Source organism: Ips typographus, linkage group LG1 (genome assembly GCF_016097725.1).
Source record: "Ips typographus isolate SLU linkage group LG1, UJ_Ityp_2.0, whole genome shotgun sequence".
Lineage (NCBI taxonomy): Eukaryota > Metazoa > Arthropoda > Insecta > Coleoptera > Curculionidae > Ips > Ips typographus.
Genome location: NC_138422.1, coordinates 13,552,937 through 13,577,530, shown reverse-complemented (window position 1 = coordinate 13,577,530; position 24,594 = coordinate 13,552,937). Strand labels below are relative to the sequence as shown.

The window sequence follows — 24,594 nt, the reverse complement described above, 5'->3', positions numbered from 1 at the left end:
ATGAATTTTGCAAGTAATCACGTTCAAAATATCATTAGGCAACAACGCAGGAAAATTGTCGTTTCCTTGGACTTTTTTTAGATTTCGGTCTTTGTCTCGCGCATGCATTTATCAATATTTCTCTGTCCGTTGCACGGCTTTTACCACACCTGCGCATTTTCATTTACTTTTAATACAATTTGTAAATTAACGGTCTGAAGGTTGCATTACAGAAAACTTTCTTGACCTGAAAACATCCCAATTTGGCATTTTTGGATTATCATTTGTAGACGCGCATGAAAATTATAAGTTTACTGAATGATATCAAGTGGTAACATTGGGGGACACCTTGTATAGATTTTGTTTTACTTATGACTGGTACCGCCTTCTGCTAAAATATTCAAAACTAAGTCGACCATAGTCCGGAATTCGAATCGTTTTAACGGTGCCAAAAGCATCCTAAATTGTTCTAGTGTTTCTCAGGAAGTCCTAAAAGCGGTTTATCTTCTACTTATGCCCGTCCGGGTGACATAAATATCGCTTTGACGCCCCATTTAACCAAAAAACCTCTGCAAGCGTTCCCGAAAAGGTCCAAACAAAGGGCAGATTTATTTATTATTCCTTATTTTATGCAGTTAAATGCCAATAGATTCACACCATAAAATCGATAAGGTCCCCAGTATCCAAACAAAGAGATTCTTGAAACGGTCGAGGAAATACTTAATAGAATGTAATTCCAGTGCTTTTCTGCAATTCCACTAATGTTTCCAAGTTATAACATTACTTAGCGGGCTCAACATCGAAATTGCGGAAGAGCCAAGCACTGGCAAAGAGAAAAATGACCTTCTTCCTTCCTTCGTCCATTCAGATTTCTTTCCTTCTGTTCGGTCATAAATTCACCGAGGCAGTGGTCACTTTTAGCCCCTGCAGGGGAATGGATTTTGTGTTAATGGTTCTTAATTCACTGCCTAAATGTTTTATGGGGGGAAACTGGGTTTTGACACTTGGCCATTTACGAAAGTTGTGGGTTTTTTTTTTAAGTCACCGGAAGCTATTAACCACAATCCTTCTTTGGATTTATTTCATTCAAAATTATTAAATATCACTGAAAACAGTTAGGACAACTCAAGGTTTTCGAGGTATTGCGATGCACACGAATTTCTGTTGTACACGAAGTTGTACAACAATAAACTACATAATGATAATCAGTATGCGCATCGTTAAACTTAAGAATTATTAATGCAAAATGTAGGAAGTTTCTTTAAGATTTATGTCAATTCCTATAAACAAATTAATAAAAAACGTGTCTTGTCTGAATGTAACAAAACCAAAAATAACTAAATATAAAGTTAAGAAGAAAGATTCAAATAAATTTCAGTAACAATTTAACATAAACAGTTCAAAACTACATGATCAAAATTGATATTTCCATACAATTTAACGACCGTTGCCACTATTGCCAAACTTCGATTTTTTAATACATACCAACGTCCTTATAACTAAATTTTACGACCGTTATACAGTATTTCGGTCGATCAAATAAAAAAAATCATTCAGTGAGACGTTGGTCAATTATTATTGTTGTATCAAGCGATTTGAATTTATTGTTCTAATTAATGGACTTTGTTAATCATTAATGTATTACAAGATTAGGTTTATAAAAGACTATCGTAAATGAGTGACGTATTTAATCTTGTCTGGTTTGCTAGTTATTTTACTGTATCTTTATCTACATTTTTGGTAATCGCTTTGTTGTAAAACGTAACTATAAATAATATAAAAATCAACCGTACGTGAATATCATACCATCAATTTGTACCTAATAATAAATAGTTTGTTACTAATTACCATTTTATTTGCAGTTTGCGAAAACAAGTGGAAACGTTTATTTTAATTGAATGGCTACTTGGGCTTACGGTATCATCAGGGAAATCAGGACTCTTAAACAGATTTACGTGTAAAGGGTAAATTTTCCTCCTTAAATACTTTGTTAGTTAGAATCCTTATCCATAACCACTCTATGTGTATCCATAATAACCCAATAAACCAACACTTTATGGAAAAAAATTCAAGAACCAAATTAATTCTGGCTAAACAATGACGACGAGAAAACAAGCCCCTTTTAAGTCAACGAATAAATTCGAAAAGAGTAATAAATAATAATCCTTCGGGCTTCCCATGATAAATCACTTACGGAGCCGGCCTGCGGTCTATTAATGTAACGGCCAACAAAATCATTTCGTAATAACGATGGGGCAATTTCAATATGAAAAGAATCGGCAAAGAATCGCCTTCTATCCATATCGCTTTAATTATGGAAAATAATAGAGCTAATGGCAAAAGCTAATGGAATCTGCTTTCGGAAATGATGGGGTTGTTTGATAAATTGGTTGCAAATCGCGAGATATTTTATATTATAGACATCTCTATCCCTCTGATTTTTTTCAAAATTGTTCCAGAATAAACGAAGCATATTACTTATACACTCATGCTTTAAATGAGAATTTACTTATCTCTAATTGTAACTATCAGACTTTGTTAATAGTATATTGCGGAAATCACCTCTGCTACCTTTGGAGGTGTGTAAGAGAAGGTCTTGAATCCTGCTGGTTATATTTCTCACAATGCTATAAAATCTCCCTAATGTCAAATGATCAAAGTTGCAAAAAACCAGAGAGTTCAATGTTAGTCATTTTCCTAACAATTTAACTTTCCTAATTAAAAAATGTTAAAAAGTTGAAAGATAACTAACATTCAAGAATTTCAGATTTTTAGATTATTTTTGCAGTGTTTCTAGGTTTGTCATAGGTGTCTTTTAGTATTCAGGATACTTCTTCTCTAAATCGTTAGTTCCTAAAGATCGCAAATAGAAAAGTTCTTAAAGCAGTGTTTTTCAGAAATATTTTAGCTCTTTCAAAGCGTTTTTCGACGTCCTGAAATCTAAAATATAAATTATCTATACTGTTTCTGGGCTCTTCAGGTATTCAGGACAAGCAAAGTGTTCTTTGGAGTACGGTATTTACTACTTTAAAAGTAGATTCTACTAGACATTTTGCTTAAAAGAAGAGAAGACAATTAAAGTTCAATTGAGAGTTTCTCGATCTTTCAGCGCATCATATTTTTCAGTACAATTCTATCTTCCATACTTCTCAAAGTCTCCTTCAAAAAGATGGAAATGTTCTTAAGGTTCTTTACAAATTTGTAAGCCCATCTAAATCAATTCAATCACAATCAAGTGTTGCCTCAGAGAACCACCACCTTGTAACAAAAATTGAAAAACCTACCTTAGGTGCTTTCAGATTACTTTTCATTTCTTTGAACTTCAAGGTCTGTAGATGATTGGGCAGAGCTTTTTGCGCATCGGACGCGTTGTCCTCTTTTCTGACTTTTTCAGAAGGTTTACATTTTCCAGTATAAGTTCCAACAGTGTGAGCCTCCAGCCTTCGCATTTTCTCCATCTCAATTTCCCTAGCAATCAGCTGCCGGTTGGAATACGACACTTTGGCCAAAGTTGAACTTTTCTTATCAAGCACTACTAACTCCTCCACGTTTGGTTCTACAAACCAAACTCCCTTAAAAAAAAGTTTCATAGAAAACCAAAACCTGCCCTACCAAGGTTGAACTCGTAGGCTCCATCCGGCTTTCTCTCTTGAATATAATTCAGGTTGTAATCGGCCATGATAGAGGCAACCCTAAGCAAATTGGTTCGTTCCTCTTCAGTATACAAATGCAAACTAACTGGCCTCAAAGGGGGTGAAATTATTCCTAATAGAAGTGGAAGTACATCCATAATTAGAGGCAAAGCTGCTTGATAACAACGAACCGAAGGAGGCATCCCTTTCAAAAGTTCTGTCACGATACCCTTTTGACGAGTTTGTTTTGTTCGAAACTGAAACAAAAAAATAAAATATTCCATATTTTACCCAGTATTCTTATCAGCTATTGAGTTGGTAGGGGCAAACGGTTATTAAAGCCGAATACCGCACCGAGATTTCAACATTGCATTCAGTCCTAATGAACATCTGAATTATGCACGGCAAAGTCAGCTCTTTAAGTCCGGACATTAAAAAAGATTTCATCCAATAGCAGCCGAGTAATTAGCGAAGCTACTTACGTAGTTGACTCCGTTTATATCTGAGAAAATGCAGCTTACAACGAGCTATTTATTTTGTAAATGGGGATGTTATTACCGGCTTACAATGCGAAAAGATTACTTTAGACCGGGCGTATTTAAAAACTCTTTCAACGTTTCCTTTTTCAGGGCTGCGCCACGAAACTGGTTTATTAATGGGGAAACTTCCGTAAGCGTGCATTTCCACCCCTTGATTGTTTATAGCTGTTTGGGGGGTTGTCGCAATGGTGCGACTTCGAGTTAAATAATAAATTGCCCGAATCACTTTGATTCAAACCGCCTTGTCCTGCTGGGAAAACTCGGACGTTGACGCTAATGTACCAAATTTAAAATTTCATCGCAATCAAGATTCAGGCAAAGCCTTAACAAGGAATTAGGACTAATTTTTCCAGCGAGATTACATTTTCTTCGGCCGCCATTCGGAACGGCGAATACCGTAGATAAGTCATTTAAAATTAAAGAGAAAATCTGATGCTCGGTGGGAATTTTTTAACGCGTTTTCATTTCTTAAAAGGTTTTATCGTTGCCCACCGACCGCAATTATATTTGCAGAATAATATCTCATAAATAAGTTGACAGGCGGTATACGGTTAGTATTAAAATGACAAAAATCAGTGATGGTTATTAGACTTTTCTTGGAACGTAACAGTCACAAGTAAGAAAAAACACTGGCGAAATATTATAATAATGCAAATTAAAGAATTTTAGTTGTTTGGTAACAATATTCTATAATCAACTAAGTTATAAAAGTGCAACCATTGGAAACTGTTTAGAACTTTCTTGAAGAAAGTGGAACTATTATTGTTAAACTAGAAGATATAGAAAACTATTCCAGTGTCGGACTTTATTAAATGACCTACAATTTACTGAAAGAAACTTAACAAAACTAGTATAAATTGGTGGAAAAAAAAAACGTCATGTTAGCTTAAAATTGTTTTAGTTTCATTAAGTAGAAAATTCTATAAAATAATGCTTTTTATCCAATGTATTAATTATAAATTGGATTAACAATAACTGTGCTTAGTATGTGGACACAAATAGTATTATAATAGTATAATTGGAGTAAAAACAGCATAAAAATATCAATTTTGTACTATTTCTGGATTCAAATTCAGAAGACTCAAATACTTTAGACAGCCATGTTGATAAAAGCAAAATTATGCATTGTCCAGACATTTTTACGCATAACAAATAACTAAGAATGTTCATGTGATACCAAACTAAAACAAAGAGTGTTAGACTGTGGTGTTAACCAGATCTCTTATTTGTCATTAAAGTAGCTCAAAACATCATTCTGGCCACTGGTCTACGTTTCTAAACACTTTTTATGCAGTTAAATATTTTTTCAAAATTCATTAAGTCGTTGCATTGCTAAAACTAAAAACACCACACTCAATGTACCAAGATTCGTCCCCAATGACAAAAAATAATACTTTTTGTAACTCAGTTCTCAGTTTCGAAAAGTGTCACATTTCATCATTATCCAAATGAAAAATGAAGATATTTACAAGGTTGACTTATACAAAAAAAAAAATTTAGTTATTAGTCAACTATGAAGTCAAGAAATCTACAAAATCTAAAACAAATGCGTGGTAGAAGAAAACGCAATCCGTTTGCCTCATACAAATTTTTGCCCGTTTTTTAAAATATAAAGTATAATTCCTTCTTTCAATGCCTTTTCTTTGTGACAGTTTCTATTAGTGTTAAAAATTGGGTTATGTTGCAATAATGAAGCAGAAAGACATTAGGATGATGAACCTTGCGATATTTCTGCTTATTAGCTAACTTTGTTATCGCCATAAATACAGCAATCGCACTAGAGAAGAATCTCTATGGTAGCATAGATATGTTACTTATTAAATCAGAAAAATTATTTTTCTAATTTTGGCATATAAAGTGACACTTTTCAAAACTGATTAGAGTGACAAAACGTTTTACTTTTCGTAACTAGTTACAAAAAGTATCACTTTATGTAACTAGTTATGAAAAGTTCATTTCATCACTTCCTGTTTTTATGCATTTCCGTAGAAACATATGGGCGACATCCATCATAACATGTCGTTGTCACAGTTTATACAAGGTGCTATGAAAGTGAATATTTGTGTTAAATCATTTTAAAAGATGGTTTTCACAGCTTTTTGGTCAAAATTAGAAAAAATTATGTATGCAACACGTTTCGAAAATGTCTTATTGTGTAACTCATTCAAATTGTAGGACCTCGCTGCGCTCGCCCTACAAACATTCATTCGTTACACAAAATCGAACTTTTCGTAACTGGTTACATAAATAGCTATTTTGTAACTCAGTTTCAAAAAGTGACACTTTTAATCATTATCCAAATGAAAAATGAAGATATTTACAAGGTTGACTTATACAAAAAAAAAATTTAGTATTAGTCAACTATGAAGTCAAGAAATCTATAAAATCTAAAACAAATGCGTGGTAGAAGAAAACGCAATCCGTTTGCCTCATACAGATTTTTGCCCGTTTTTTAAAATATAAAGTATAATTCCTTCTTTCAATACCTTTTCTTTGTGACAGTTTCTATTAGTGTTAAAAATTGGGTTATGTTGCAATAATGAAGCAGAAGGACATTAGGATGATGAACCTTGCGATATTTCTGCTTATTAGCTAACTTTTTTATCGCCATAAATACAGCAATCGCACTAGAGAAGAATCTCTAGGGTAGCATGGATATGTTACTTACTAAATCAGAAAAATTATTTATATGGTTAGGTGACAATAAAATTACATTTTAACTAACTTTTTGACAATTAATTGAAGACTCACCTCATAACCAGCAGACGGATAATTCAACTTCTGCTTTTGAGTAGTGGCAAAAGTAAAATGCCACACAACAAAAGCATAGTTCAAATAGCTTGTCAAAGAGTAATTCTGCTCGGAGTAAATGTATTTGGTCAGCAAATCGTTGAAACAAAACCAATCTAAAGCGTGCGCAATCCCTTCTAAATTCTTCTCCTTGATTTGCAACTTTGGAAAATTCTCATAGACGCCTTGAGCCACCCTTTCATGATCTCCAAATGAAAACATAACGTTCAAAACGTTTTGCATGCGATCTTTCATGGTAGGAAGAACCATAGTTCCGTTGACGTTTTTACTCCTTTTTATTTCAAAAATATCGGACCACACCGCGAATAATCCTTTTTGCATATCTTTTTGGCCCACGCTAGCTTTGTGGATATCCGTCAGACCTATAGGTTTGTTTTGGGCTTTGAAAAAATGCAACACCGACAAACAAGACCGAATATCGTGGTTGGACTTTTCGGCCAATGCCATCATTGCACCCACGTCGGTCTTGATCTGTTGTCTTCTGGCAATTTCCATCAGTCGCTCAGCCAATCTGGCTGTAGATGTTTGAGGAAAATTGATAACAAAAGCGATTTGCTTTAAAGGTCTCAAAGCAGGTGCGTAACCATCGTTGCAGATGCAGATGATGGGTCGTTTAAGAATGTGATGTTGCTTTTCTTTGTTCTTGCTTGACTTTTTAGCTTTCACAGCCACGTTGCCGCTGATAAACTTGACTAAAAAGTCGATAGAAGCGGCTGGTGCACCGTCAATTTCATCAAAAACGATGCAATTTGGTCGCTTTTGTTGATCGACCACAGATCTCATTTGGGTGGCGTTTTCTAATGTGTTGCGAAAAGCTTCAATGCTACGGTCGTCTGAGGCATTAATTTCAACTACGTTGTAACCTGCGTGTTTGGCCACCATATGGGCTAACGTAGTTTTGCCTGAAATCAAAAACCGTAGCAATCAATAAATCAGAATACTAATTTAAGTGTTTACTTTAAGCTAAAATTAAATTTCAATATTGCGCAACCGTTAACCTAAGTTACTTTAAAAGTAAAATTAGTAGAATCAAAAAAATCCATAAAATGCATTTTTGTAAAATTTACAATTATTGTAAGTTTGTTGTAAAGTCTGTGACATACGAATGGAATTACATGATGCCTAATGAAGCCAATAAGTCGACGACATTTAATTAATTCGGTAATTAGAGACATTTTCCAGTGATGCATTTAAGGGTATTATGAAGCAGTATCTGTATATCCAATACAACTTAAGATGTGTTCACTGGCATTTCGACGGAAATAAAGTTTTTGTTATTCAACTTTCAACATCTTTAAGAGAATGTAAAAAGTTCAGAAAATGTCATTTTTTTCTATGGAAATAATATTGTAAGATACAGGGTGTCCTATAATGTTTTGCTGATTTTAGAGGGCGTTAGTTTGACAACGCTGTTTAGTGGCGCCACGAGTCTGTATTTGCCAGGTCGAGGAAGGTTGCGGATTATTTAGTCACACAAGTACACACAGGATGGTTGCTTCGAAAATTACTTAATCGAAAATGTTCTGTTTAACGACAAGGCCCATCTCCATTTAAATGGGGCAGTAAACAAGCAGAACTGTCGCTATTGCAACGATGAGAATCCTAAACAGAAGCACGAACAACCACTACACAGTCCCAAAGAGGACGACCGAGGCCAACCTGTTACAGTCAATAGTGATGTTCATATGTTAAACGATTTTTTCCGACCAGCCCTTCAAGAATTCGTGGGGTTTGACGCCAATACCTGGTTTCAGCAACATGGGGCCACAGCCGACATCGCCAGAAGATCAATAGCAACGGTACGAAACCTGTTTCCGAACAAAGTTACTTCAAAGTGGGGGGACCTACGTTGGCCCCCACGAAGTCTTGACCTGAGTAAAGTCCAAGGTGTACGAGACACCACCACGTACTTTGAGGGCTTTAAAATTGCAAATCCAGGATGAAATAAACGCCATTCCAGAGGAAATGATACTGGCTGTTTTTGGCAATTTAAGGTCCAGACTTCAAGAATGCGTGGCACAGGAATGAAGACATCTTAAGAACATTATTTTTAAGAAATAAAAATCCACGTTTACTGTTAACATTTTCCCATTAAATTAACTATTTCTTAGGCAAAAACATTCGTTTTATTTCAGTTTAAACACAACCAAACATTCTGGGACACCCTGTATTTGGACCCAGTTTATATCATACAAAAGTAAGTAAGGTGTAAGGTTTTCAACCGTTTTACAGAAAAATTTCCAAAGTATGTGCACAACTTGTAACTTTTTATCATAAAAAATATGTAGGATATTTAGTTTTAAAAATAACTGCATTTCTGATATTCAAAATTTTCATTTTCACCCCTTTACAGGGCCTTCAAAATGTTTTAATACAGAAAAAAATGTTCAGTAACCAAATTTAACTTTATAATATGGGCGCTTACTTGGATAATCAAAGTAATATTAAAAGTAGACACTTAACTAAGTACAGGAAAAATATCAGTATTAGCAATGGACATAAAACAACAAAAAAGCTATTTTTAGTTTAAAAAAAAATAAAAAAACTTGCTCCCATATTAAAAAAAATGGTCAATGATGGCTCAGAAAGTCTAAAAGGTTTAAAATCAAATTCTCCATTCAGTATAGGAAAAAAAATGATAATAAAGGAAATTTGATTCAAAGAACTTTTTTTAAAAAGATTAGGATTGTTTTATTATACATTTCAGCTTTTTCTGAATATTTTCGGATTTTTTTATATTATAAATAATTCCTAAAGTTCCGAATTACAAACCTTTGCTTCAGTATCAAATATCTCATAAATAAATAACCCTGTATATTATCTTCAAATGAGTGAATAGATCAAAATCACAGTTTGGGTACCTATTATACAAAGTGGCGCTGATAAAAGTGGCCATATCGAATGACCGACGAATATGAAGACCGTCCTAGTAGATTTAAAAATAATCGCTAAAAACACCTCTCTCAAGTTACATTTTTACGGGGAACAAATATAAAGATAAAATACTAACTCCAACCAGCTAAAGAGAGTAATATCTACCTAATTTACTGAGCAACTTGAAAGGTATTTGAAATATACAATACATAGGGATTCCTTAATTTCATTAGATATATCTAGGATGCTCTTCTTAGTCAAGTAAGTTTTTCTCCTTCTTTTTTTTGTTTCTTTGTCATTGTTATTCAGCTTAAGCCATGGGCATGTCCCATAAATTAATAAACAAACTTTCAGCCTACAGTTATCTTAAAGTGGCTCAACAAAATAACTGGGAATTTGACAAACCCATAGGCTTTAGTAAAACCTTCAAAATAAATGATTTTTTACATTTAAGAAATCAAGGTCAATGCTGTTTCTCTTAAAAAAGTAAACTTGATTTGAGTTAGCAATTATTTGAAAATCTAACAATAGTGTTCATAATTCTCCAAAATGTTTAATTCAGTTAAGAATTTTCCCAATAATCTATTAACATTATTAATATATTAACATTTTTCCATTATCTAATACTTTGCAAGTATTGGTAGTCTAGTCAGTTGAAAAGTCTGTGCTACCAGCCAAAATATTTACCTTAATAGACAAATATTTTAGATGTAGGCCTTCAGATTCAAATAATGAGAATAATAATTGACTATATTTGATAAAAATCATATTTTCTAACTCAAATCACTTGATATAGTACAATATCAATCATTCACCTTCCAAGCAAGAAAACCTAATTTCATCCCAATAAAAAATAAAATTTAGTTTCAAACTTTAAATTAAAATCACTTACCCAAACCTGGTGGTCCACATAACAAAGCCACTTTATGATAAGGCCTACCATGTTCATCTAAGTCAGTATTAAGCTCAAACATCTTAAATCTGCTTTGAAAAGGTTTGTCAGCTTTGGGTACTTTAATCTTAGGATTCCGATGAAACACCACCTTATCCCACAATTTCATCCACCTTAACATTGTTCGATTAGTGCCTTCATCACTTAAAAGCTCCAAATACTTTTTGGGTTTGTATAAATCAACCCATAACTGTTTGTCTTCTTTATCAGATTCAAGCATCTCAAGATCATTATTTACTTCAACTAGTGGTGTATCTTCATACTCTTGATTTAACTGTAAAATTTATAATTATGTTGGTAAGTAAAATGGTGTAGGAAGGTGTGTGTTACCAGCTTTTTAGCCTCATTCCAAACATTTTTAAAACTCTCACCCATGAGTCCCTGAAATGAGTTTGCTTGTAGCATTCTGCGTGTTTCTTCCTTCTCAAAATCTTCAGAGTGAAATCTCACATAAACAAAATCCCCACCAAAAGATTTTAGTTTAATAAAAGGATACTTTGGCACTGAAGCTGACAAGTTGAACTTATCCCTATCACTTTTAGTTTGGAAACTAATTACACCACTTAAAGTTACTGAAGACAGTGTTTGATTCCTTTTATTCTCCAATCTACGTTGCACTATGTAATCTATTAATTCCAGATCTTCATCCTTTTCTTTGTCAGCTTTGTGTCTTTTTGAAGGGTTTAGATCTTCCCAGAAACTATCAGGGACATTTTCAAGGTCTGTAATATCTCCAAATAAATCAACAGCGTCAGCGGGTCGTTTTTTTGAAGTTACATCAGGTTGACTCTGGTTATCTCCATAAAGATTGGTAACACCTTGAAGTTCCTTGAAACAGGAATCGAAAGAGCTGTTGAGAGTGTCTGATTTAGTTTTGGTTGATGTTTGCTTTGATGGAGTATCAAAGTTTAAACTTTTTCGCACAGGATTTGGCATAATGTTTAATTCTTCATCTAAAACAGTTTATTACAAAAACAAACCAAACACAATTGTAGTTTGCTTATATACCTTCAAAGTTGTCTTGTTCTTTGAGTAATTCCAATTCATCCTGGTACATTAACTCGAATTCTTCATCTGGATCTGGAAAGTCGTCCATAGTGATGTATTTAATAACACTTAAGCCTAAATTCAGTTTAATTAAAATAATTTGAATGTTGTAGGATGTTTTGTTTTACAACTCATAAATTCCCGCTTAAAGGTGACAGCTAAATTGTTTGGTTATGGTTAGATAGACAGTAATCCAAGTCACAAAATTTGGTTGTAATCACGTGATATTGTTGCATGTCGGGAATACACTATCACGTGACACTAACTCCAAGTTGTGTTGGTAGAACAAAAAGAATAGATATTTTTTGACGTTAGTTGAATATTTGAACACTTATCAGTCAAAAACAGCTGATTTAGGTAAGTACGTTCGGAAACTTTAGCTTTTGCTATTTTTATTTTTCAAAATCTTCCTAAAAAAAAACATCTGAAACTTTTAAAGCCTTTAATTGATTGCAGGCATATTTAGTAGGCGATTTTGTAGCAACGAAGTTGCTGTTTCAGTACTAGGAAAACCTAGAATTCGTTATGTATAATTTTTAAACATAATAATTTCAAATTAAGATAATCCAACAAAAAAGGTAAAATGTAAATAGTTGACAATGTCGCATTGAATAACGGAAGGAATACAAAAGCGGTTTGGTTTATCTATTTATTTTAAATTAAAAATGAAACTTTATATTTTTGAAATCTAGGCAACCAGTAAAACAGATCTTTAAAGGAAATAATCTGTTGCTTCAAGCGATTCAAGTACCTACACCCTACACAATCCACAAAAACAACTAAATTCTACAGTAAACGGCTCAGAAAACATTCAAAAATGGAAATAATCAATCTCCAAAAGTGTAGTAGGTATTATAGATTTTGGAGCCATAGATAGTTTACTAACAAATACGAGGGCACTGTCAACCTTTAATTTTTGTCAGAGTTAAAATAGAAGGTGGCAGTTCTAAAATCAGCTAAGCCATTATAAAAAAAATCATATAAAGAAATAAATATTAAACAACTTAAAACAGAATATTTCAGGTTGAATTTTCAGTTCACATGATCGTAGTTCGTCCCCACATCATCATAATTATTCAATTATGAGCATAAGTGACCACTTATGTATTCGGGTACCTTCCGAAGTAGTGGAGGTCTAAAGAACGTCACATTGAACTGTTTAATAACGGTACTGCCCAGCAAATAAACCAGACGAGCGCTCGCGATTGCAGTCCGAGTAGGTATGTGATACACAGTTCAAGCAGGAACCGTTTTTCCTGCTAAAGATTATTCACTAGAATGTTTTAGTTATGTTAAATCAGTTATCGAAAAAAATTGCAGTTAGCAGTTATAACATTGATGAGGGAAGGAATTAGGTAGATATGCTTTTTTAAAAACATTTTACTGCTTAATTACATTAATTTTCTTGCTCTTTGTTTAGTCTTATTAGGAAATTGTTAGTCATTTTGTTCAAGAGTAGCTATAACCTTTGTTTTTAATTTCTAGTTTATCATTTCTTAGCTAAATAAAAGCCTTTTATGCAAAAACCATTCTTTGTCACACATTTTATTGATACTTACGTACAGGGTGAGCGTTTCAAAACATTTTGATCATTTTGTAACCTTTTTACTTTTAAACCGTTGATACCATATTACACACGTTTGCTACACAAATTTGTTTTTGTTTTAAATAAAAAGCAGAATTTAAATAAGAATATAGTGTACCATCATGTTCCTCTAGAGGAAAAAAGTTGTAGTTGCAGTTGCAGAGTAGTATACTTACTAACGTTTTTTATGACGTACATATGGAATTTTAAGTTACCAAAATTAATTAATTAGTTTACTATTTATTTTAGGTTATTATTTATGTACTGTACAGGATACTGTATCAATTAATTAGGTAATATAAAAGTATATCAAGGATATCAAAAAACTTAATACAGTTTATGCTTTACAATGTGCTATTGTCTTGCTTTTGAAAATTATATCTCCAGTATTTTTATAAAAGGCTTAAATAAAATGTTACAATGAGCCTGGCACGATCTCCCATGACGTAATTACAGACTCTTCAATTCCGTAACCTAAGTGGAAGGTTAGAATATTCTTTGTAACCAGTGCATTGTTGCCAAAGTTATTAACACTTGCCTAACGTATCAATCAACTAATTTTTGTTAATTTGGGTATGTTCTGTTGGACCTAAAAAGTAAGAAGCAGCAAAAATATATTTTTTTGTGTGTCTGGCTTTAATGTAAATCGGTGAAACACTGAAACTACAAAACAAACTCAGATGTAAAAGCGGTAATTTTCGGGTCGGAAAATTTCTATTTTTGAAAATTTACCGGAAAATTACTTCATGCTTAAATTAAAATTTTCCTTGATAAGGAAAAAACTGTCAAACTTTTCATTGTTATTGTCAAACTTATCATGCATTCTAATGAGATAATTTAAGACATTTAAGCGCCATTTGCATCGTTGTACTTTAACCATAGCTTAAGTTAAGTGTGGTTTAGAGTGTGACTTTTTTCATCTGCACTCGGCTTACAAAACGACGATGTAAACGAGGGTAAATGATTAGAAGTACATTAAACCGTATTTGAATTGATATAAGATTGTTGTACAATTAATTAAAAAACGAATTATTTTTGAATTTTCAGATTTTCCAATTTTTTCCGGAAAATTACCGAAAACTTTCTGAAAAATGTTGTATACCTAACCTCAACACTTTTCGAAATGATATCAAATTTTAAAAAAGTAATATTTATAAATTTATCCCTTCTGGACAACACGTTCCCGGTATAACAGCTTTTAATCTTTCGGTAGCGTGACATTTCTACTACAGGTATATGGTATACAGGGTTATCAAAAAACAAATTCAAGGTTTGGTTTTCACAAATTGGTATATTGAACCACCCTGTAACTGTCAAAATAACAAAGTTATGGGCTGTCCCAGTAAAAACTGTCAAAATCAAACAACTCAGTTTTAACAGTAAATAACTCAGTTATTCGACGTTTTAGATAAAAACGCTATACAGGGTGGTCAAAAGAAAATTTCAAGGGCTACAAATATTGAACCACCCTATAGTTGTCCGAATAACCGAGTTATTGACAATACAATGGCGTAGTTTACAGGGTAATTCAATAAATTTTTAATATCCTTGTAACTTTTTTAATTTTTGTTTTATAAAAAAATACCAAATATGAATCTTGTAGATATTTACATATACTTTATTCCTAGATAATCCATGTATGCAAGGTGTCCCAAATTTGAGCAACAAACCAAACTTTTAATTTTTTATTCGATTTTTGGAATCTACGTCAAATTCTAGGCCTACTTGATGTAAAATGTTTGTATCGATATTCAATTGTTTTTGCTCCTACAGGCCTTACTTTGACCACACTCCTCGAAAGCAGAAATTCCCAATTTGAGCAAAATTTTAGTGCACTTTTCCAGAAAATCGTCCATAATTCGCTTAATTGAAACACCCTGTATAAACACACCGTGTAACAAAAGAAAGCTAATGAACGGGGCTATCACGTTACGTTGAGCGGGCATGGCTAAGTTGCCCCGTTTAGCCGCTAGAGGGCGTCAAAGTTGACTCTTGTTTTTTGCAGTTTTTGCTTAATATCTCAGGAACGTTTCAGGTTAGAGGTCTGAAGATTTTACCACAAATGCACCTCGATGGGATTCAACTTTTACCTTCTATACACTTTTTTGGTACCATGCACCGTTTACCTTGAAAAATTAAAAACTAGAAATGACGTAAAGTGTCATTTGTCAAAAGGTTATTTTGCAAGGGTGCCACGCCCTAGGGTGTCAAAATTGACATACTTTCAAGGTCATCTCCGAAACGGTGCCACTTAGAGCAAAATGGACGTCAGATTTGTGTTCCCCAGGTTCAAATTAGTTAAAAAAATTACTTTGATTAAGGAAAATCCAAAATGGTCTGGTTTGACCTTAAAAAATTAAAAACTAGAATTGTCAAAAAATTTCAAGTGAAATTTTTTTATTTTCAAAATTAACCTCCACTGACTGAATACCTTTAAGTTAATAGTACAAAAATGTAAAAAACGATTTTTTTTTAATTTTCAGATTTTCCAAATTTTCTGGAAAATTACCGAAAAATTTCTATAAATTTAATTTTCTGAAAATTTTACATTCCTGAAAACAAACCTGCAACGAGCAACGAAGTTAAAATGTGATTTAGGATTCAGTGAAACACAGTTGACATTTGGAAAAAATTCATATAAGACATACGTTCATACATATTTTGTTTTGCTCAGTTCGCTATAAGCAGAAGAGAGACGAGTCAACTGGCCTTTCCTACGTTACATGACACTTTTTCGTATTTGCTGTACCAATTAAGATTAAGGGTGAGTTTTATTAACGTACTTACGCAGTTAAATCTATTTAGAGTAAAAAAGAAAAAAATATGTGTCCCATATTTTTCCGAGTACTACTAATTACCACAAAAACATTTTTTGGTTAGCGGTTCTATTATCTTTGGTTGAGCATGTAAAAAGGCGAATATTATTCTCTTGAGTACTTTCATCTAGTTCAGTTTATATCCTTAAAAGCAATGTAGAAATTAATTTTTAATACCGTAAACTTTTTAAAAAACAAGTAAAACGTGACTGATATCAATTTTCCTATTTACAACCTATTTTCTAAAGTAATTAAAAAACCTGTTATTTTCAGAACAAACATGTACAGGGTGCTGCATTTTCGATGGTTTTAGGGGGTACAGAGAAAACGGTAATAGATAGAAAAAAAGTAGCATACGTGTTCCGATCTCATTTTCTGAGCTGAGATGACTGGCGAAGAGTGGGCTGCGCAAACTTCTTTTGTTTCAAAGATACGGGGGGTTTTTGAAAAGTGGCCATTTTGGAACCTCCTCTGTATTTCATTTGCTATTAAAGTTATAAAAAAAATAAAAACGGTTTCCGGTACAACTTTTCACGTAGAATCCAATGGCGTAGTCAGTTTTTTTCTATGACGTTTAGTTTCTGACTTATGACAGTAAGTTATATTTTTTTAAATGGAACACCCTATATATTTTTACGTCATTTAATCCTGTTAATTTTTACCTTTTCAATGATGTATTACAACATATAAGTTTGTAAACGTTAATTAAAAAAAAAGGTCAAAAAGACGTTTGCTAATAAAAAATATGCCAATATCTAAATTACCAAACAAAAACAATCGGAAAAAGATATAAACTAACACATCAGATAACTTACTATTTATTTAAGAAAATATGAGAACAATTATAATTTAAAAAATTCTAAGGTTACAAAATTAAATTAATGTTAGTACTTATAGCTACGTTGAGATTCCAATATGACATTATAATGATGCAAATGTCGCAGTGAAAACCAAACTTACCCTAAGCAGCCCTTATATATTGGTGTAATTGGCCATAAGTAGCAGTGACTAACGCAGATGTTCAAATTGACGTCCATGGTTATCTAAACACATTTCACATCTTTTTACTACAGCCCTTGTAGCATTAAAAATTGAAAGGTTTGGAATTGCGTAAATGCATTCTTCAAATTTTTCGCGCAGTTCTTCAACAGTATTTGATTTATTTTTGTATATCTTGTCTTTTATGTGACCCCAAAAAAAGAAATCAAGGGGTGTCAGGTCTGGTGACCGTGGTGGCCACCTAATTGGCCCATTTGTACCCATCCATTTTGCATTAAAATTTTGATTTAAAAATTCAGAAACTCTCCTGGCATTATGTGGCGGCGCACCGTCTTGCTGGAAGTATATCTCCAAAATTTGATTTAGTGGCATATTTTCTAAATTTTCAATAATTTTTTCTTCCAAAACTGACAAATATAATTCGGAATTTAAATTTTGATTGTAAATTTGATATGCTAAAACTCGACTTCCAAAAACCGCTACCCATACATTGAAACCAAATTTTCCTTGCTGACGGCGCCTAATAGTTTGATGGGGATTTATATCAGACCAGTAATGGTGATTGTGCCTGTTAAAAACTCCATCGCTCGATATATGGGCTTCATCAGTCCAAATAATTTTTTGGTGAAAATTTGGGTTTTCCCTGCATTTATGTAAGTACCATTGACAAAATATCACCCTTCTAGCATCATCACCAGGATGCAGATCTTGTACCTAGAATAACAGATAATATATGTAAAATTAATCGATATAGCTAAATCTAAAGAGGTTGATATATTTGAATTATTACGAGCGAAAGATTATTAACTGATCATCAACGTTTCTGTTATTATTAAATCAAGCAGGATTTATTAATTACTATATATGGTCGTAAAAAAGTGAATATCAGCAAAATAAATTATATAATATTCCATTTTCTTTACCTACCTTTCTTATTACATATGGTCGGAAGTTATTTTCTTTCAGAATTTTTATAGCCTTTTTTGAAGATATCCCTAAGTCTTCTTTTATTTTCCTAGTTGATGTTTTCGGTTCAGCTGTGACATATGCAATTGTGTTTATTGTTTCAACTTCTCTGGTTATTTTAAAATACGTTTTTGATCTGGGTTTACAAAAAGAGCCAAAGTCACAGAGATTTGATTGAAGTCGTTCAAAAATTCTACAGTCTGGTTGCCGACGTTCTGGATACCGTTGAAAATATAAATTTGCAGCCTCGACTTTATTTTTTCCACTCTCTATGTAACATTCGATCATGTTCCATTTATGTGTGTTTTCCATTTTGAGAAAATTGCAAGAACAAAACACCAAGAAATTTTTGAAAATGTCACCTGACGCAGAAAATGTGTGATTAACAAATGCCATTTAAGTAACCATGGAGAAGCTTCCATGGCCAACTTCTCAAAATTCAGCAAATCGAGAAGAATCGATAATATTGTCGCCTTAATAAGAAACGTGGTTACACTATCTTTATGGTAGAAATTAAAAACTATTTACATACATAAACCACATGTACCATGTTAAAATAAACATAGCCAAATTTTATTTTTATTTTAGATATTAAGTAGCACTTTTTTGAATAGGAAACACCTTTGGAAACACCTTTTCTTTAATTAAAAATTTAACGTTTACAAATTTATATGTTGTAATACATCGTTGGAAAGGAAAAAATTAACAGGATTAAATGACGTAAAAATATATAGGGTGTTCCATTTAAAAAAATATAACTTACTGTCATAAGTCAGAAACTAAACGTCATAGAAAAAAACTGACTACGCCATTGGATTCTACGTGAAAAGTTGTACCAGAAACCGTTTTTATTTTTTTTATAACTTTAATAGCAAATGAAATACAGAGGAGGTTCCAAAATGGCCACTTTTCAAAAACCCCCCGTATCTTTGAAACAAAAGAAGTTTGCGCAGCCCACTCTTCGCCAGTCATCTCAGCTCAGAAAATGAGATCGGAACACGTATGCTACTTTTTTTCTATCTATTACCGTTTTCTCTGTACCCCCTAAAACCATCGAAAATGCAGCACCCTGTACATGTTTCCGCTCAAACAGTGATCATAAAAATTATGGTTTATTACAAATTTACAATAACAATTTAAATATTTACTTTCCTGCTACGGTTTATTTGGCATAGTGTTTGGCTTCCGGCTACTCATCAAAATCAACTAAAATACTCTAGCAGTGATAACAATATAATCTCAGTACAAGATAAAATTTTGATAAACTGATAATCCTCCACATGGTACTAAACAAATTATTGATTATTTGCAGGTCTCAGTCACTAACGAGATTCCACCACGTTGACGAAGAAAAGCAAAACAAAGATATTTTGGTCAACCTTCAACCTTTTTCACGATAAGATGAGCCTCGTCAGAGTTAATGTTATCGATGTAAACGAAGCAATGTATCATTAACAAAAACTACCTCATAGAAATATGGCTTTTGTGTGTGGTGGTTTAAACTTTTACTCTTTAGTGTTAACCATGCTGTTTGCGTTGTGTACAGGGTTTGTTCTAATATCATCAGCCGCCGGTTTGAATGGATATTTGAACACTTTTAATCCTGGTGAAAAATTAGTGTTTGATTGGGAATCTTCGGTGATAATTAATGATGTTGAACAGACAGGAAAAAATGTTGGATTTCAGTTACAAGGTGAAGTTTTAGTTACCACCATGTGGAGTGGCGGAGATAGACGACTACTTAAGCTAGAAGTACGTTTTTCCTATTATTTTAGCTCTAAATTAAAATAAAAAAAATATATTTTAGTTAAATAACCCTCGATTGCAACCAGCAAACCAACCAAATGGAAAAATGTTTAAAGTAGCCTCTGAAGCAAATGAACCTTTGATAGTGGTTCTTAATAATGGTTTAGTGGAAAAGTCCTACTTTTCAAAACAGGACAGTGATTTTGTTAAGAATGTCAAGAAAGGAATTGTCAGTCTATTACAGGTAAGTTGTGAATTATTTACAGAGTTATTTGATTGATATAATGTGTGGCTCAATTTTCATGAAAAAAGTCTTTTATCTTGTTGAAAAACGCACTACAAGGTATTATTATTTTTTATATCACCGAAAAAATGTACTGCTTATAGTAGTTTAGTCTACAGAATATTAAAATTGCGCTACTGTCTACAGAATAGGGGTTTTAATTTCATACCATTATGTCACCCCCAAAAATATTTTAAATACCCAGGTTTTGGACCATTCTGTATAAATCCAATTCACATAAAAAAGTCGCCCTTAATAGTATATTACGTAAGTAGTGCTGTAAGAAGCATTTTACGCACGATATGGAAAAAGTTACGTAAGCCACGTAGCGGCGAGTGTGTAATTCCATGAGTGCGTAAAATGCCTTAGAGCACGTGCGACGTACTATACTTTACCTACAACCAAATGGAAAGTCTTGTTTTCGCAATTCATATAATACAGAGTAACTTTTCATTAAAAAAGTATATTTTCAACGTATTGACATCATATTTGTACTAATCGTATTATGCCACTAAAGAAAAAAATAATAACGTAATAAAAAAAAATTCACAAATCATGTTACTTAAATAATAATTAGTGTTGTTCCTAAAATAATTATTTATGGTGACATCACAGTTATTAAGAAGAAAGGGAAAGCTTTCAGTAATATTACTTGATGTGTTTGCTATTGCAGATAATATTCTAGACGAAGTGGTAGTTACTTAAAACTGTATGAACAATGCATTACGCGATGATCTCCATCTAATATACTCTGATAAAGGAAGAAATGTAAACAAAATCAATTTTTCCCAGAATTAGAGCAATAGTTTGTGGCCGATCTTAAAACTGTGCGCTTTTTTTACAGCTGTGCGGTTTTGTACAACTGTGCGTAAAGAGGTTTATTACCTATTTACACTGAGGTCGTAGGTAAAAATAAAAACGTACAGATACGAGCGTTTTTGCGAAAAGTAAATTCCTTCTTTATCGATTCCTTATTTCCCAATTTTATCGATTTTACGAAAGCACTTACCTCTTTTTGTCATTCGTTCTTTTTCGCCTTTTTTTGTTTCAAACTTGTTGTTTTTTTCGTTTTCTTCACATGTTTCACAGCTTAACTTTAGCGTTCCTATCATTTTAATTATAAGTTTCAAATATTTAAGTGTCTTTTACTTCACTTCTGATGTTTTTTTTAACAAAATTTACATTTTATACTCTAAACCAGTTTGTTCGAACATTGGCCATCTCTAATCTCAACAATTCTTAAAACAGGTCCAACCAGACAACCATGCAGAAGTAGACACTTCAGGCTACTGCAACGTAACATACATCTCTGAAGACTCGAAAATCAAAAAAATCAAAACGAACTGCCAGCAAGATGATTTAGAGAACTTCAAACACACTGATCCTATACTGGGCGTTACCGTAACCTCAACTAGAGTTACCGAATATACTACTTTAGAAAATTTACTGAAAACTGTCAGACAAATCGAGAAACACCTTGTTAGTTTCCAGTCAAAAGTAGAGCTGGGTAGTTTGATTGAAGCTGAACAGTTTTTGACTTACCAGAAAACCGTTTCTGGTCAGATTAGTCAGTTTGGTGGTTTTGAAGAAGCGCTTGCTGCTTTGACGAGTGGTAAAGAAGAAACTAAACTTTTAAGCAGTAAAGAAAATGGTAAAACTAGTGAAAAAAGTTTGTTTAGCAAAGAAATTGGTGCTATGCGTGACGGCTTGAAAACGAACAATTTAGGCACTGTGAAGTCAGCTAAAGCATTTCTCCCCATCTTCAGGGCGGCCAAATCAAGCAACACCGAAGAAATATCCAAAGCTTTAGGTTCGAAGAAAAATGAGAAAATTTTGTAAGTAACTTTTACCAATAATTATGTGTTAAACTTACTTTTAATACATTTAAAACCAACAGGCCGCAACTCTACGATATTCTAGGATACGTACAAACCTTAAATTCGCATCAAGCAGCCATGAAACACCTTCACTTGGACCAAGAGGAGCACACTGACCTGGTAGAGAGATATTTATGGGCATTGTCTTTTTCGATCCATCCCCAACCAGAAATATTAGAGGACTTGTTGGATAAGTACAAAAAATATGTTAAAATTCCTGAGAACATCAAAACCACACTAATTTTGAGTATAGCATCAATGGCCCGAACTTTATCCAAGTTTGGAAAGCAGAATTATGATACGCTAAAGGTAATTTAAAAATTTGCAATACACTGAATACCTTGGCGTTCTAGACTTACGCCAAAACTTCACAAACCAAAAAAATGTTCTTATAACACCTCTTCTTGTTCATTCTCTTGAATTCTCCTAAAATTCCTTCAATTCTCTTGCTATTTTTTCAAAAATAACTTTTCTTCTTTTATGACAGACTTTTTTTCAGATTTTGAAAACTGTAGAAGAAACTATTGTCAACGGATTCGATTATGCAAAAAATAAGGAACGTTTTGTATTCCTTAACGCACTCAAAAACCTCCAGTCGTCTTCAACGATACCAAAGCTTTTGCAAATAATCCAAACTGGAACAGCAAAAGAAGAGATTCTAGCTTGGAAAGCTGTGAAAAGCTTTGGACCCAAACTTTGGTCTTCTGACCTGTTGAAACAGGCTAAAAAAACTTTGCTCCAACTGGATAAAGTTCACGACTCTAGCTCCAGAACTTTGGCGGTGGATATTCTCCTTGGAGCTGGAGCTTCCGATTTAACGATAGAAACTATTCTCAATTTTGTGGCGAGCAACTCTACATACGAAGTGCGCCAATATGCTTTTCAAAGTGTTAAAATGCTGGCAGAGCAATGCGAAAAATTTAATCAGAGAGTTACTAGCATTATTAGAAGCAATCCCAGGCTAAACAACTACTCCACTCTGTCACCAAGAGGACTTTCCACTGCACTGACAAGAAAAATCTTCAGAGGAACATCAGTTAATGGCAGTTTAGTGTCGGTACAAGAAATTAAATCTGGGATAGTTAAAAGAGGTGTGGTGGACGTGGTGCTGACTAAAGAAGGCATCTCCAAGGAATTATTCACGGTATGTTTGGTGATATTTGTGATGCAAGCAAAACTGATGGAGTTACTAATTAGTTAGGTATTTTTGCCGGGGGATTATCAAGTTTTGTATCCAGTGAAGACGAGGGTGAGGAAGAAGAATCAGCTACAGCTGGTATGGAGCTGACCGTTTTAGGGACTCAAATAAGACCGTTTGTGTTTTTTGATGGGCAAGGAGAGTTGATGGGTCATGTGTGGTCTGGAACTGCTTCTGATATAACTCCCGCGTTTCAGGTATGTTTTAATAAATTTATACAGGGTTCTACAATTTAACTCCCGCAGAAAGGTACGCGATTATTTATTCCGATTAAAATAAAATTAGTACTATACCGTGGAAGTGGAAAAGTTGTATTTTTTGTAAATGAATGACACATCTAGCGTACACCGTAGATAATTTTCATGTTCGAAAATTAAACAAGAAAATTACTTGCACATTCCTCTACCTTTTAACTTACATGAACTCTCATAAAAACTCCCATTTTTACTTGAATTAGGATATTTTACGAACCAAAACGGTTATCGACGTCATTTTTTCTGTGAGTTGTAGAAAAAAATGTCTAAATATTTATTTAAAAGTTAGGTTTACTGTTGCGGTGTACATTCGGAAACAGAGTTTTTCTTTCATGTTTGCTGTTTTGTGCAGGCTTTAATCATGACCCAAGATCACCAAGAATCCATAAGACTGGGCAACGGATTTATAGTGGAAGTAGATGTGAAGGGAGTGGTTTCATTTGATCTTTCTGGCAAAATCGAAGTGTCAATTTGGAGCAGAACTTCACAATCTTTAATAAAAAAATCGTAGGACTAATCGTATTATTGCAAGCGTACAAAAACTGATAAAATTTAAATTTTAGGGTAGGGTTTGTTGCGCATGGTTTGGTAAAAGTAGCTACACCTCTAGTTAGCACTCAAGTGGTATTTGAAAGTTTCGTTGAACCCGCTTTGAACCTGGAAATCGACGGGGATTTCTCTGACAAAGTCAAATTATGCATGAGACTTTCCCAACCTGATTCACTGTTCAGGTATTTATTATTGCTTTTTTAACCTGAAACTGTAATAATTTCATCAATTTGATATTCTAGGCATGAAATACATAAACGTGAATCTGTACAAGATGAAAATTTAATAGATGTAACCACTAGGAAACGCAGACACTTACCAGGATATACATACGCCCTTAATAGGAAAAATAACGAAATGTGTAGTGCCCTTTTTAGCTGACAGCTTATACTACAATCTGTTTTTTTACCATATTATTTTTTATTATTTGTAATATAAAATGTTGAACATAACATTGCACCTTAATCAAAACTTTCGCCTTCAAACA

General features: G+C 33.3%; 2 protein-coding genes across 5 annotated transcripts in view; one reads left to right on the top strand and one right to left on the bottom strand.

The window, feature by feature from the left end:
- Window positions 1-11,984, bottom strand: part of cutlet (chromosome transmission fidelity protein 18 homolog) — a 31,946-nt gene extending 19,962 nt beyond the window's left edge. For 2 of the 3 annotated variants that reach the window (XM_081995812.1, XM_081995815.1), the window contains exons 1-6: window positions 11,796-11,984; window positions 11,118-11,740; window positions 10,728-11,061; window positions 6,902-7,863; window positions 3,592-3,868; window positions 3,264-3,535 (exon numbers count right to left, since the gene is read on the bottom strand). In XM_081995812.1, coding sequence (XP_081851938.1) covers window positions 3,264-3,535; window positions 3,592-3,868; window positions 6,902-7,863; window positions 10,728-11,061; window positions 11,118-11,740; window positions 11,796-11,883 — 2,556 coding nt within the window. In that variant the 5' untranslated portion in view covers window positions 11,884-11,984. Of the gene's footprint in view, window positions 1-3,033; window positions 3,191-3,263; window positions 3,536-3,591; window positions 3,869-6,901; window positions 7,864-10,727; window positions 11,062-11,117; window positions 11,741-11,795 lie in introns of those variants that run through there. The other variant, XM_081995813.1, reaches the window with a different exon arrangement.
- Window positions 11,985-12,885: 901 nt separating this feature from the next.
- On the top strand, window positions 12,886-24,559 carry Mtp (microsomal triacylglycerol transfer protein). Of its 2 annotated transcripts, XM_081974027.1 has the most exons (11): window positions 12,886-13,189; window positions 15,903-16,183; window positions 19,513-19,952; window positions 20,008-20,190; window positions 21,478-22,064; window positions 22,127-22,415; window positions 22,606-23,250; window positions 23,304-23,501; window positions 23,911-24,065; window positions 24,122-24,289; window positions 24,350-24,559. In XM_081974027.1, the coding sequence occupies exons 3-11, from the start codon at window positions 19,677-19,679 to the stop codon at window positions 24,486-24,488; spliced, it is 2,640 nt and encodes an 879-aa protein (XP_081830153.1). In that variant the 5' UTR covers window positions 12,886-13,189; window positions 15,903-16,183; window positions 19,513-19,676; the 3' UTR covers window positions 24,489-24,559. The 2 variants fall into 2 exon arrangements, with proteins under 2 accessions (XP_081830153.1, XP_081830144.1); XM_081974018.1 differs by lacking the exon at window positions 15,903-16,183.
- The last annotated feature ends 35 nt before the right edge of the window (window positions 24,560-24,594 follow it).

Excerpts from the sequence above, each read along its gene's own strand:
- Mtp (XM_081974018.1), top strand. The coding sequence starts at position 19,677 with ATGGCTTTTGTGTGTGGTGGTTTAAACTTTTACTCTTTAGTGTTAACC. Across the intron at positions 22,416-22,605 it reads AGAATTATGATACGCTAAAG|ATTTTGAAAACTGTAGAAGA; the intron begins GTAATTTAAAAA and ends ACTTTTTTTCAG. Across the intron at positions 24,290-24,349 it reads CAACCTGATTCACTGTTCAG|GCATGAAATACATAAACGTG; the intron begins GTATTTATTATT and ends TTGATATTCTAG.